At 45.5% G+C, this 15,308-nt stretch overlaps 1 protein-coding gene across 1 annotated transcript in view; it reads left to right on the top strand.

Annotated features, from left to right (window-relative positions):
• Positions 1 to 15,308, top strand: part of Lemd1 (LEM domain containing 1) — a 38,758-nt gene that overhangs the window by 10,714 nt on the left and 12,736 nt on the right. Inside the window, exon 3 of the mRNA XM_038348586.1 lies at positions 778 to 848. Coding sequence (XP_038204514.1) covers positions 778 to 848 — 71 coding nt within the window. The remainder of the gene's footprint in view (positions 1 to 777; positions 849 to 15,308) is intronic.

The following is a 15,308-nucleotide window of genomic DNA, read 5'->3' as shown; positions in this document are numbered from 1 at the left end:
AATTTGCTGTATAGACCAGGGTGGTTTTGGACTTGCAGTGATCCTCCTGCCTCAGCCTCACTAGTGATGGGATCATACCTGGCCACTTCTTCAATTTCTCAGCTGTCTCACTTGAAGTGTCCATGTTAGGCTGGTGTGGTGGAGCAGGTCAGTAGTCCTATCCCTCGGGAAACTGAGACGGGGGGGGGGGGGGGGGGGGGGGGGGGGGGGAGAGGGGCGGTAGGGGGCTCGGCTGGGAGGTGGAGCCTGGAATAAGCGGTGAAATCCTGCATCAAAACAGTGGAAGAAAAATAAAATGCCTCTACGAATAGCGAGGCTGAATGCACATCAACACAGCATCCTCCTCACATCCCAAAGTGTCACTCTGGGTGGCCTTCTGCTGCTGACTGTCCCCTCTACTCAGAAAGCCACTGATTTTCCCTCTTCAGGGTGCTGTTCTAGACAGGAGGTGGAAAGCCCTTCCTATCCTGACATTCAGGCACACACAACTCACAGCTGGTTTGCAGGGACAATGCTAGACTGAAACTGCCGCCCGGAGAGCAGTCCGCTAGCTTAGGTCTCTCAGAGGCAGGCCAGCCAGCCGTGTCCCCCAGGAGGCCTGAGCATGTTTCCCTCAGCTCCTGCAGCTCCGGAGGAAAGCTCTTTTCTCCATAAAGGACACTGTGAATTCTCTGCCGCTGGTGAAAGCACCCCCTGGCTGAGAAAAAAAAAATTTAGTGTTTATTTCTTCTGCTATCTTGTATGTTCTCATAGCCTGTTTTTCTTTTGCTTCCCCAGATCCAGCGGTAAATATCATTTTGAAAGGAAATTTCAATTTCTCGAAAGACAAAGGCAAGGAATGCAAAAATGTATGTGCAATTCTAATGCATGAATACTTCTCTACATGTGTAAAGTATGTGTAATTCTAATGCATGAATACTTCTCTACGTGTGTAAAGTATGTGTAATTCTAATGCATGAATACTTCTACACATATTAAAGTGTGTATGTACAATTGTAATGCATGAATACTTCTACACATATGTGAAGTATGTACAAATCTAATGCACAAATACTTCTACACATATGTAAAGTATGTGCAATTCTAACGCATGACTGCTTCTACACATATGTGAAGTATGTGCAATTCTAATGCATGATTGCTTCTAATATATGTAAAGTATTGCGATTCTAGTACATTAATACTTCTACACATATGTAAAGTATGTACAACTCTAATGCATGACTACTTCTACACATATATTAAACATAGAATTTGCATTTTCAGATATATAAAGAAGCTCACTGTATTTTGTTAGAGTCTGTAAGTCCTAGTCTAAAGCTGATCTTTTAATGAAAAAATTCTGCCTTTTGAACTGGTTTTTGTGTTAGCCAAGAACCCAGAGTATCAATGCTCCTTTTGCCCCCTTGTGAAAGAGCCACCATGGGCTCTGCTCATGCTCCACGTGCATCCTTCCTGCTTGTGCCCTTCCCGTACTAAACTCGGTTCTAGGCCCCCTGTGAACCCAGGATAGATGGGATATCTAGTCTCCTCCCCCACCACAGAGACCGGAGGCCAAGCATGTGGACCTGGCTATCTTAGGTGCCCTGCCCACTGCTTGCTTGTGGCATGCTTTGTGGAAACCAGTTAGCTGCATCCAATGACTCTGCCTGCCAGGTGGTTGTCAGGCGAAAGCAGACCTGCGCCATCAGCACCCAGCACAGCATGGAACTGGCACTCACTGAGGAACCCTCACCCTGGCTTCTTTTGCTGCCCTCTGTCTCATTTTGGTACCTATGCTTTTTTACTTCTCAGCTTTGCCACTCCAAGGTTTTTCATCCTGACTACTGTCTTTTTTTAAAAGATTTATTTATTTATTATGCATACAATGTTCTGTTGGCATATACAGGCCAGAAGAGGGCACTAGATCTCATTACAGATGACTGTGAGCCACCATGTGGGTGCTGAGAGTTGAACTCAGGACCTCTGGAAGAGCAGCCACTGCTCTTAACCTCTGAGCCATCTCCCCAGCCCCTGACTATTGTGTTGCTCTCTTACTGTCCTTATATTTGAGGCCTTTAGCTCCAGCCCCCTCCTATCTTTATGGGGTCCCTTGCCACCTCCTCCTGTGATAACTCCTCCCAGACCCTCCTCAGGCTCTGCCTGTGCCAGGTTGGTTGATTCGGTCTCTAAACCTCCCTCCTCCCTGCATCCGCTCGATAAATGATCCCTCACAATCAGGAGTGTTTGGCAGGTTGGAGGGATGTGTTCATACCTTGTGACATGGCCATTCCCCTGCGGCTGCACAGGATAGACGTGAGGAGCAAACACATTTCCACTCCCATCCATCCAAAACTCTATGGAATGTCCTCTTCTCATAGCTTCTCATATATAGCAGTTTCCAAATTCTAGAGATTAGAATCATGTTTTTTTTTTTTTTTTTTTTTTTTTTTAAAAAAAACATATTATAGGCAGGGCCAGGTGGTTCCTACCTTTAATCTCAGTACTCAGGAGGCTGAAGCCAGAGGATGGTGAGCTCCTTGCTAGCCTAGGGTACACAACAAGACCCCATCTCAAAAAGAACCCCAACCAACCAGCAGCCAGCCACCCAGCCAGCCAGCCAGCCACGTAGCCAGCCAACCTAGAAACCTGGGGCTGCACATGAAACTCAGAAGTAAACACTGACTAGCATATACAAGCCCTCAGATTCATCCCTGACCTCCACCATGTGGGAAACCCTCTTCCTCTTCTCATTGCTATCCATCTCCACCTCTATTGTTACTGTTTTATTTGAACAATTGTGAAATCTCCCGAAGTGGTTTCTGGTCCTGACCACCGCCCCGCCCCGTCCCAGATTGATCTACCATCAACCATCAGAGGCTTAGTCAGTAACACCACTCACTTGCTCTGCCCACGCTACCCCCGACACTTGGGTACTTCCTGTAGCTTTTCATCCCTGTTACCTAGTGGATGCACCTGGTGTATTTTCTGCCGCATCTCCTGAGTCTCATGCCAGCTGGTCCTTGTGCCTGGCGCTCTTTTCATTCGTCTCATGCCCTGCTCTTTCTCTCCCCTGTTAAGATCCTGCCGTTTGGGGAGAGGTTTCAAAGGCCGCTGGCTCGTGTGAATCCCTTTGAAATGCCACTTCACCCCCTTCATTAGCTGAGCCATCACAGGGCCCTGCACCTGACAGGAGCCTGGAGTGTGCTCACTAAGCCTATCACACAGTTTTAGCAACACACAGGCTAGCTGCAATTGGATTCTGGTATTTAAACTACCTGCAGAATTCAAGTAAATGAAAAGAAACCCCAGGTAAATGCGACTAGAGCAGCAGGCCTCCCATTCAGAAACGGTTCAGATTTGATGAAGCGATTCTGAGCAAGCACGGCATTTTCTGAAAGGATTTTTTTTAAAACGTCTAAATGGCTCACTAAAGGAATCCTTTCTATTCACCAAACCCTAGTTCCTCAGAAAACCCTTTTGTCTCGATCTTACGAAGATGGTTGCAGCAGAAAAAGCAGCCTTCTTACTTAAAACACCTAAGAGTGGAAGGGGCAGCCAGCAGCCCTTGCTTTACATAAGCCTGAGACAAAGCCACATCGATATTTTCAGCTGGCAATAGAAGGAAACAGGAAGTTGGTGGTGGCACAGGGTATTTTAATGTGAAGGATTTATATAAGCCATTTTGATTCTTCAAAAGGCCCCCACGACATCTGTTCCACTTTCGATCTGGAAGTAAATGTAAATAAGCATTGGGTTTCCTGGCACAGGTGATGGGAAGTATGTTCATGTAGACCCTTGTATACGCTCTTCGGAGCCATAGTCCACACCAGATAATCTTGTCGGTGCCTAAGAAGGGAGGCTTTCGTTTGTTCAGAACACTCTTCTGTCATTTTAGTAGGTCCCTAGTGGAGGACAGTCATCTTGCAGCTTGGACTATGACAGTTGCAACACCCTACTTAACAGAGTGAACGTGTGTCTTGTCAAACCACTCACCTAGCCTGCAGATTTGGTCATTAAGACCTCTCAGAAAGCCCGATGAGGGCTGGGGTGCAGTTCATGGTAAAGTACATGCTCAGCGAAGAAGACAAGCCAGCCAGGTCCCCGGGCAGAAGATGGTAACACTTTCATCAGCTAGGGACTGGACATGGCTTGTTTTTCTAGTGTTGGGGTGAGATTTTACAGCCGACTGTAACAGAGCTAACAGCCTCCACTGGCAGCTTGTATAGAGTGGGAATTGAGTATGGTGCCTCATCACCCCAAATAGGATGAGGAAAGAATGGGGGTTACTAGTCAGGGAGACTGGAACAGCAAGAGTAAGGCAGGACTGTCTTGGTCAGCAAAGAACATGTGGTCATCGGGGGTCAGTACTGCATTGGAAGGAAGTATTTGTGTGTGTACACGACCCCTTGAGAGGGATGCTATAGCCCAAAGTCAGAGGGTAGCTGGCAGGCTGGTAGAGGGTCTTTCTCTGTCTCTGTCTGCCTCTCTCTGTCTCTTGCTCTCTCTCTCTCTCTCTCTCTCTCTCTCTCTCTCTCTCTCTCTCTCTCTCTCTCTCTCTCTCTCTGTGTGTGTGTGTGTGTGTGTGTGTGTGTATGTGTCCCTCTCATGTGTGTGTGTGTGTGTGAGAGAGAGAGAGAGAGAGACAGACAGACAGAGAGAGAGAGAGAGAGAGAGAGAGAGCGTGAGCACTATGTTGCCCACTTTGAGGTTTCCTTGTTTCTGCCCAGAGATAGATCCTGCTCTTTGTGGCCAGAACCCCAGTGTCTCTGCTATTCTGGGTGGTTTCACCTTTTCTACACATTCCACCCCAGGCTTCTCCCATGTACCCCCATGCCTAGGAATCAGCTTTTCCAGTCAGTCTTCCTTAACCCTTTGCCCAAGAGCTTTCTCTCTACGTTGTGTAATGTTGCATGTAGAAAGCTCCATCTTTGCTCTGAGTTCAAGTCCAGGCATATGAAGAGGGACTTCCTGATTCCCATCGGCCTCTTTGGAGGGAACCTTGATCCTACACCGAGGTAGATGGTCTGTCTGTCTCTCCTTTCCTATTTCATGCCTGATGTCTTGTCCCTTAGACATCACAACTTGGAGACATGAGGCTTAGGTCATAGAGAGTGGACGGCAGTTCAGAAGACAGAGCTTCCACCCAGGAGCAGCCTATCAGCCGAGTGCCACTTCTGGGCACAGGATGCTGTCTTAAATCTGCTTGGAGAAGAACATGGGTGCAGAGAGAGGCGTACTTTCTATTCTAAAGAAACCTTTCTGGTTGTGAGACAGGATCTCACTATACAGCCCTGGTGGGGCTGAAATTAGCCGTGTGGATTAGGCTGGCCTTGAACTCATAGAGATCCACTTGTCTTTGCCTCCTGAGTGCAGGGATTAAAGGTGTATGCCACCATGCCCAACTATTACAAAGCTTTAAATGTGTTCTAGATACAAAAAGATATATCAAAAAAATATGGACACTAGAGATAAACTTGCCAGGGTTCAATCCCAGCTCTGCCTCTCACCGGCTAAGACCCTGCCCTTGTGAGTTCACCACCTGTAAGTAGGCTAATAATGATTTCTGCCTTGTAGTGAGTTGTGGAGGTGGAGTTCAAGCATATAAATCAGACTAGGGATGCAGCTTGGAACAGAGTAGTTATGCCATCTAATAAAAGATACTTAGCTACAAATGAGGGTTATTGTTTTGGTTAGCAGGATTGTTCTATAAAAAGCACGCTATTTAATTAGCTGCAATACACAGTAACACAGTGGAAAAAATAAGGTAATGGAAGTAAGATCCTCAGTACTGAGCTCAGAATGCTTCAGAATATGACTTATCAGAGTGCCTGGAGAAATATTTATATAAGTAAATGCTCAGGCATAATTAAAGACTGCTTTCTGTATGCAATGGAGGCGGGCCGAACTTTTAAAGTCTAGTGTGCATAAGCAAGGCATGGTGGCACACACCTGTGAACCCACTGCTCAGGAGGCTGGAGTCAGAAGCACTCCGAGTTCAAGACCAGCTTGAGCTACATAATGAGACACTGGCTCAATAAATTAAATAAATAAATAAATAAATAAATCAGCCAAAAAAGCTTACGTGCCCCCTGATGTTGAGAATGCCTTCTCCTTAATCTTATATCTATGTTCTTTTCCATTTCTTTGAATTTTTTTTTTCCGAGACAGTTTCTCGGTAGCTATGAAGGAGCCAGTCCTGGAACTTGTTCTGTAGATCAGGCTGGCCTTGAACTCACAGAGATCTGCCTACCTCTGCCTCCCAAATGCTGGAATTAAAGGCGTGTACCACCACCGGCTGGCTCTCTGAACCTTTAAAAAATGAAGTTACTTTACAGTAACTTTACAGCTACAGAGTGACAAGAGTTGTATAAAGAACTCTGTATTCTTTTACCAGACTCGGTGGTTACCATGTATCAGTTTTGCTGTGTAGGGGACTGTGTCTCTGAACAACCTGGAGACAAGAAGCCTCCAGCCCTTGGGCAGGCGCTCTGCTGACCTCAAAGGAGCCACATTGTAACCCTCCAGAGATCCACCCAGGGCCAAGCCCACCTCCAATGCACCCACCCTGCCAGCTTTAGCTGTTGTCTCATCAGCATCCTTTTGCTTTCTGGTCTACCGTCATTCCAGGAAGACCTCTCACATCTGGTTGTCTGGTCGCTGCAGTGTCCTTCATCCTGGCACAGCAACGCTCCAGGCTCTCCCTGCAATTCACACCCTGGCCAGTTTTAGAGACCAGGGCTTTCATTCTGTCGGGTTAGTATGCTCTCCTTTAATTGCAGACTATCTTAAATTAGTGATTGATGGGGGACGGCCCAGCCTATTGTGTGTTGTGCTGTCCTTGGGATGGTGGTCCTGGGTTCTATAAGAAAGCAGTCTGAGCAAGCCAGGGGACTCATTTGACTTCACTCCCCTATGACTTCCTTAGAAGTGTAAGCCAAATTTACCCTTTCCTTCTCAATTTACTTTTGTTCATGGTATTCCATCACAACAATAGAAACCCTAAGACAATAGTTTACTTAATGTGTGTTTATACAAATACACACATGTCCCTGCTAAGGAGTGACCCTCCAGCATGCTCAACACACACTTCACCGCTGAGCTAAGTCTGAAGCCTTCTTAGTATCTTGTTTTCCAAAATAGGGTCTCTTTGGTTAGCCCTGGCTATCCTAGAACACACTCTATAGACCAGGCTGGCCTTGAACCCACAGAGACCCGCCTGCCTCTGTCACCTTAATATTATTTTAATGCTTACTTATCCTGGATTTGGCCAGAGGAAGCCTTGTGAAGATGGGAGTGGTCTGCTTTTAAGTCTCTATCATTTCTTCGTTTCTGGCCCAGAAGACATTAAAACTTTACCTTGATCTTTCCTGTCACTGGAAGTCCCTTTGCTTTAGGCACTGTAGGCCAGCAGGATGGTGCTGAGAAACCAAGGCTCAGGTAGCATCACTCCCTAGCCTATTCACAATGCACAGATGTATTATTCTGTATATAGTGTGTGCATTTATACATGTGTCTCTATGTAGGTGTGTCTGAAATTAATAATGGTCTCCAACTGCAGTCAGCATTTTAGTGGTCTGTTCTTTCTAGTGGGTCACTTTTCTAATCTGGATTCCATTAGCCTCTGATTGTAGATTCCATTATCATCGATATATTTATATTTTTGCTCAATTTTCTATTTTTTCCTATGTAAGTTGATGTGGGAGAGTCTTCTGTTTGAGTTGATTTCATTGGCTAATAAAGAAACTGCCTGGCCCATTTGATAGACTGCCCCTTAGGTAGGTGGAGTAGACAGAACAGGAAGAGGAAGTGAGGTAGAAGGATCAGTCAGATGCCATGCCTCTCTTAAGTTAGGCAGACCGCTGTGCCTCTCCTCAGAGAGAAGCCAGACGCGAAAAATAGAGCTTTACTCTATTCTTTCCCAAGCTTTCTCAAGCTTTCTGTGGATCCAGTTATCCACGTGGGCGCCATTCTGTAGTGTGGAGCTGCAGGCCGGCTTTTCGTCCTGCCTGGATCCCACATGGTTAGCTTATGCCCCGAAATAACAACACACAAATTATATTCTTTTAAACACTGCCTGGCCCATTATTTTCAGCCTCTTACTCACATCTTGATTAACCCATATCTAATAATCTGTGTAGCACCATGAAGTGGTACCTTACCGTTTAGTTTCTAGCATACGTCCAACTTGGGCAGGAGCTTCATCGCATCTGGCTTCTCTCTCAGGAGAGGTACAGCGGTCTGCCTAACTTAAGAGAGGCATGGCATCTGACTGATCCTTCTACCTCACTTCCTCTTCCTGTTCTGTCTACTCCACCCACCTAAGGGGCGGTCTATCAAATGGGCCAGGCAGTTTCTTTATTAGCCAATGAAATCAACTCAAACAGAAGACTCTCCCACATCATAGTGTAGTCTAGTCACAGTTGCCACCTTCTCTGCTGCCTTCTTGACCTCCGCATGTGCCAGCACTCCATCGTCCTCCCCTCACCACCCCAGAGCTCCTCTTCTCATGACTCTAGAGCACATGCCACCACCAGATCCCCCGCTCTAATCTCTCAACCCCCAGGCACTCAGAACCTTCCTGCATCCTTGCTGTTCCCGTCTTTTGCTCATATACCTGTGTTCCTGCTCCCTCTGTCCACTTAACATACAGTGTACATGGATACCCAGGGGGGAGAAAAGCCTTCCAGTTCCTAGGTTATTCCAATATTAAAGTGCTAATGCTTTACCAGGACTTTAATTCTCTGTGTCTTAATGTCTATTTTGCCTTATAAGATACCTTCTAGACCTACAATTAGCACGTGCAGGGTTAAATGCTGCTATCAGAAGGCCCAATGAGACAAGGGAATGTGTGTTAAATAGCTTCAATTAAGTGTGTGGATCAAGTAGCATGTTCTAGAAGACTGGATGTTAAACATCTCTATAATAGTTTCTTAATTAACTGAAAAACATTCTTATTCCCAATAGGAGCTGTATACTCTAGCTGGGTTCAAGTGAAGTGTAAATTGCATATTCTATAACTACTTAATAAGCCTTCTTTACCTTTGACACATGCTAATGGGAGCTAACTGCCATCTTGGCAAGGAATGTGATTTCACCTCAACATTCTACCTTTAAAACACTGACCTCCCAGGCAAGGGGACCTGTGGTGTGTCATGAGTTACCCGCTAACTTGTTGATTTCTTTCTATGCAAAAGAAACCAGTCAATGAAATGAAATGGCAGCAGGCAGACACGGGGGAGCCAAACTCTGACTGTAAAAACTGGAAGGTGCTAATTAAGGTAAACTCATCCGTGTTCCTAAAACCGAATAGCAGTGTGTTCTACTCTTAGGGGTGCATGACTTAGTGTGTCTTTCCAGTCCTTTCCTTCTAGGACTAGAGCCATCCTGGCTTTACTATCGTTTCCTTTCTGAGGACATAGATCTATCTTCATTTTATCCAAAGGAATTTCCCACTGTCCTTCCCATCGGGCACACGTGAGGACGGCTTCGTGGGCACTAGACACCGTCCATCATAACTCATGAGTCCAGACGTGATTTATGGAAGATAATTATTGATCTTAGAACTTCCTCCCTGAAAAGCCTCTTGGCTTTCTTTATAGATGAGGAAAAGGAAAAACTGGAAACAGAATTTCTATTTCCAATTTTTATTCAGTTCTAGTAAGTGACCAAGAGGAAAGAAAGGTGGCCTTAGTGATGAAATTGCTCCCCCTGGTGTCTGTTTTTAGGCATTGAAGGAGACGTTTGCCTGGGTAGCAAAGGCCGCTTTCCAACAGCCGATTCTTTTGATTGGTGGACCGAGGCCCTGACACAAAGGTCGACAGAGCTAATATATGCAAATGAATGGATGGGATTTACACAGGTCACGGAGCTAATATATGCAAATGATGGATGGGATTTGCCTAAGTGGAGAGTAAAAAAGCTGAATCTGAGCACCTTTTGATACTTGATCATAAAATATCTTATGATTTGAAAGGGGACCCTCCATCTCTGCTCCTGGTAGCCAGGTTGTGTTAAGCTGGGTGTGGTGAGCCACGCTGCAGTCTCAGCTCTTAGGAGGCAGAGCAGGCCTGGTTCATGTAGGTTGCTTGAGGACAGCCAGGTTTACATAGGGAGACCTTGTCTCAAAACAAATCAACAACACTTCTAAATCTTCAAAATGCAGCATGGCTAGATTTAATTTGATTTTATTTTTAGGTTTTTGAGACAGGATTTCTCTGTGTATCTCTGGTTGTCCTGGAACTGAATCTGTAGATCAAGACTGGTCTCGAACTCATAAAGATTCACGTACCTCTGCCTCCTGAGTGTTGGGATTAATTGTATGTGCCACCACCACCTGGCTGCTAGATTTAACTTTTATCAGTGTGGTGGTGGGATGTGTTATTCATGATTATAACTGGAATTTCTCTTATTAATTGCAGATAAGATTGGGCATCCTTTCTCAGATTGATTGGTCATTTGTATTTTCCCATTAATGAAATGCCTGCTCATGTCTTTTGCCCATTTTTATTAGATTGTTCACCTTACTGGTTTTATAGGCATGGATTAGACAATATCGGTGCCAGTCATTTGCTAGTGATGGATATAACACATGGGTTAGATGCTGTGGGTACCAGTTGTTTGCTAGTGATGGATATAACACATGGGTTAGATGCTGTGGGTACCAGTTGTTTGCTAGTGATGGATATAACACATGGGTTAGATGCTGTGGGTACCAGTTGTTTGCTAGTGATGGATATAACACATGGGTTAGATGCTGTGGGTACCAGTTGTTTGCTAGTGATGGATATAACACATGGGTTAGATGCTGTGGGTACCAGTTGTTTGTTAGTGATGGATATAACACATGGGTTAGATGCTGTGGGTACCAGTTGTTTGTTAGTGATGGATATAACACATACCTTCTACTCAGTTGGGTTTTGCTTTTCACTCTTTTAAAAATGTTTTTGTGCCTGGCAGTGATGGCGCCCACCTTTAATCCTAGCACGCAGGAGGCAGAGGCAGACGGATCGCTGTGAGTTTGAGGCCAGCCTGGTCTAGAGGCTAGAGAGTCACAGTTTCAGGACAGCCAGGGCTACACAGAGAGACCCTTTCTCCAAAAACCAAAACCAAAGCCAAAACAAAACAAAAAAAGGTTTTATTTTGAAATTAATTCCAATTTATAAACATACCCATTGCTTGTTTGTTTATTTGTGGTGTGTGTGGCAGGGAGAAATGCCAGTGAGTGTGCTGAGTGAGTGTGGGTCAGCTAGGGGTTGATGCTGATTGTCTTCCTCAGTTGTTTTGGGCCTAATTTTGAGACAAGGTCTCACTGAACCTGGAGTTCACCAGCTGGCTCCAGTAGCCGCCACAAAGCTCCAGGGATCTGCTTGTGTTTCTGCCCCCGCAGCGCTGGGATTACAGATGGCCCATGACTTTTTACATGGGTCCTGGGGATCTGAACTCAGGTCCTCATGCATGGTAAGTGCTTTGCCCAGTGTGGTGTTTTGAGTAAGGCTTCCCATAGGTTCATATATTTGAATACTTTTTCCCCAGTTAGTAAAACTGTTTGGAAAGGATCAGGAGGTGTGGCTTGTTGGGGAGAAAGCGTGTCATTGGGAACAGGTTTTGAGGTTTCAAAAGCTCATACCGTTCCTAGTCTCTCTCTCTCTCTCTCTCTCTCTCTCTCTCTCTCTCTCTCTCTCTCTCTCTCTCTCTCTCTCTCTCTCCCTCTCCCTCCCTCCTCCCTCCCTCCCTCCATTGTGCAGAGATCAAGATGTAGCTCTGAGCTACTGCTTCAGTGCCAGGTCTACCTGCCTGCTGCCACGCTTCCCACCACGATGGTCACAAAGTCTAACCCTCTGAAACTGTGAGCCTCAAATAAATGCTTCAGTAAGCTGCCCTGCTCATGGTGCCTTATTGCAGCAATAGAAATGCAACTAAGACACCCACTGAGCATCTATGTCCCCAGTCACCAAACAGGAACATTTGATTGTGGTGAGACCCAAACAGCACAAAATCAGATGCCTTCCAGTGCCCAGTTCATAGGGGGTTAGTGCATTCGGAATGTGGAACCAGCACCTTGGTCTACAAAAACTCCAGTGTGCAGCAGAGCCTGCACCTCCAGACTCCTCCCTGGTCACACTGCAGCTGCACACCAGCCTTTGTCTCAGTGGTTTTACCTCTGGCCATTTTATATAACTTGAACCCTTCAGTGTGTAACTTTTTTTTTTTTTTTTTTGGTATGAGTGCTTTGTCTGCATGTATGCCTGCAGGCCAGAGGAGGGCACCATATCTCACTGGTGATGGTTGTGAGCCACCATGTGGTGCTGGGAACTGAACTCAGGACCTCTGGAAGAGCAGCCAGTGCTCTTAACCACTGAGCGATCTCTCCAAAAAAGTGTGTGTAACTTTTTTTTTTTTTTAACCTTCTACAGGATTTCTGTCCATCCACACTGCTACAAGCATTTTCCTTAGCACCTCCTTGCTTGGAATATTCTGTTATGTGTATAAGCCACAATTTACGATTCAGCACTGCTTAGGGACATTTAGGTGTCTTTGTGTTTGGGGTATTACAAACTGTGCTGCTATGAACATTCTTGCTCAAGAGTTTGAGCGCCAGACTGCAGTTCTCTGGGACCTGGCAGGGGACTTGCTGGGTGACACGATAGTTGGGTGTTTAACTTTCAGAGGAGGCCCCAAGCTCCTTTCTCTAGCTGCTGCCCTAGCTCACATTCCCACCAGCAACTAACGTGTGAGCTACCGATGACCCCACTTCTTTTGCCACCGCTTGTTGTTTTCCCTTTTGTTGTTCATATTGTAATAATAAGTGCCAGTGTATATTAATGTTTGCTTTCCTGGGGTTTCCTGGGGGTATTTCCACACATGTGTACACTGTATGTCGATACTATCCATCTCCTTTCCTTCTGCCTTCCCCCCTCTTCCCATTTGAGGGGCCTTGTGGCTTTTGGTTCATTTGTCTTGTTTTTTGGGACATGGTCTCATACTGTAGTCCAAGCTGGCCTTGAATTTATGAAAGCTTTTACTGGCTATATAGCTGAGGATGGCCTTGAACTTTTGATCTTCCTATCTCCAACCCTGAGTGCTGAGATTACAGATGTGTCCATCGTACCTGGTTGTGGATTGAACCTGAATTTGTGTGTGCTACACCCCCACCTTCCCATAGATGCATATCCTAGTGGTGAAGTCATTTGGTTTGAATCTCCCTTGTGACTAGTGACATTAAGTGTATTTTCATGGGTTTATTATTGGTTTCAGTGTCTACCTCGGGAGGAATAAAGTCTTTCAAAATCTATTGCACATCTTTTTGTTTTGTTTTGTTTGTTTGGTTTTGGTTTTTTGAGACAGGGTTTCTCTGTGTAGCCCTGACTGGTTTACAATTTACTGTGTAGAGCAGGCTGGCCTTGAACTCAGGCTGCCTCTGCCTCCCAAGTGCTGAGATTAAAGGTGTGTGCCACCACCACCCAACTTCTTTTGCTCATCTTTAAAAGGGGATTTTATTCTTGTGCTTGTTGGAATGTCAAAACTCTTTACATATTGTGTTTTTGTCAGATTATGGCTTTAAGGACTCTCTTTCACCCCACAGTCGGCCATCTCACCTTCTCCTTGATGCCCTTTGGATGCGGATGTCTTCAGAAATGACGATTTTGGCTAGATTTCTCCAGGAGTTTCTCCTCTGTGATTTCCATGGCCTCTTAAATCTAGATGTCTTTTATCATTTGGGCATTTTCAGACGTTATTTATTTGAATCCTCCTTTCAGGCTCACTCCTTCCTTTTGTTTCAGGGATTCTGAAGGCTCCCTCGGAGCCCCAGCTAATGTTTCTGGGACTTTTCTCTCTGTTGTTTGGCGATTTCTCTGTCTTGGAATTCAGTGACTCGTCTAGTGAGGTTTTCTTTTCTTTCCTTTCAGTATATTTCTACAATTCACACTTGGTTGTTTCTCATACATTGTTTCTCTGTGGAGAATCTTTTTCTGTTGTCTCAGACTTGTCCAGAGGGGCCCGGTGTGAAGGCTGCTTTAAACCCCTGGTGGGATAATTGATGTCTTACCATCTTAGTGCCGGTGGCTACTCAGTCGTGTTTACTGGCTTCAGGAGCCCAGGCTAAGACATCTGCGTTCTCACCTCACCTGCTTGATTCTCAGTCTCATATAAACCTTCTGCTTGACAGACCTCTCTGACTCTGAGGTGACTGGGCTGTCAGATGTGGGTAAAAGTCAAGATTCACCACTGGGGACATGCGCATGCGTGCGTGCATGTGTGCAGAAGGTCCTACAGTTCTAGGCTCTGTTCATGTGACTGACGGGTTGTTCGGCTGCTGTGGGGTGATTACTCTCAGAACGTTGTTTGTCTAACTAGGTTGTCTCTTCAGGGCTTTTCTGAGGGCTCTTTGGGAAGACTGCATGAATTGCCATTTCTAAGGTTATGACTTCTCCAGCACGCTGTCCTGAGTAGGTGAGGTGAAGAAGTTCACAGACCCATCAGCGCTCTGTTCCTGAGGTCTGCCTGCCTTCCAGCAGCTTCTCTCCACACAGACTTTGGTATACCTGTTCCATGTATATCTGGGGGTGTGGCCTGGCCCTGGTCAAGACATCCATCTACTCTACCATGAAAGAGTCCGTCCCTTTCCATCTATAGATCTGTACCTGTCACATGTCAATTCTCCATAGATACGCTTGTTTGTTTGTTTCTTTTTCTAAAGATTTATTTATTATGTATACAGTGTTCTATCTGCATGTATGCCTTGTATGTCAGAAGAGGCACCATCTCTTATTATAGATGGGTGTGAGCCACTGTGTGGGTGCTGGGAATTGAACTCAGGACCTCAGAGAGAGCAGCCAGTGCTCTTAACCTCTGAAGCATTTTCTCCAGCCTTGTTTGATTGCTTTGACAGGTTTATATTGTCATCCAGTGTTAGTTCTCATCCACACTGATTGCAGACTTTTACCATGGTAGCAGGTTACCACAGTGTAGGGCTAATTCACTGAATCCTCATATTCTCATGACATTTTTTGGACAAATAAATGATATGAGACATTCTTCATTTCTTTGCTCCAGACAGCTTTGTTGAGCCTTGTAGAAATGCACACATTTGGAAACCCTGTATCTTTCATGGAAATTTACTGGGTTTCTTCCATGTCTGAGGGGCACCCTTCTGGAAGCTCACTCCATGGATATTCTTGGGTAACCATCTCATTGATGGCAGAACGGCCCTTCTTTTTCTGGTCCTTCTTTTCATGGACTGTCGTGCCAAATTCAAGTTAGAAAGCTGGTTTTGGTTTTTTAGATGGAGTCTGGCTATGTAGACTAAACGGGCCTTATTATTGCAA

The sequence above is a fragment of the Arvicola amphibius genome, chromosome 12 (assembly GCF_903992535.2).
Source record: "Arvicola amphibius chromosome 12, mArvAmp1.2, whole genome shotgun sequence".
NCBI lineage: Eukaryota > Metazoa > Chordata > Mammalia > Rodentia > Cricetidae > Arvicola > Arvicola amphibius.
Note: the sequence above shows the minus strand (reverse complement) of the source record. Positions and strands in the feature narration are given on the sequence as shown.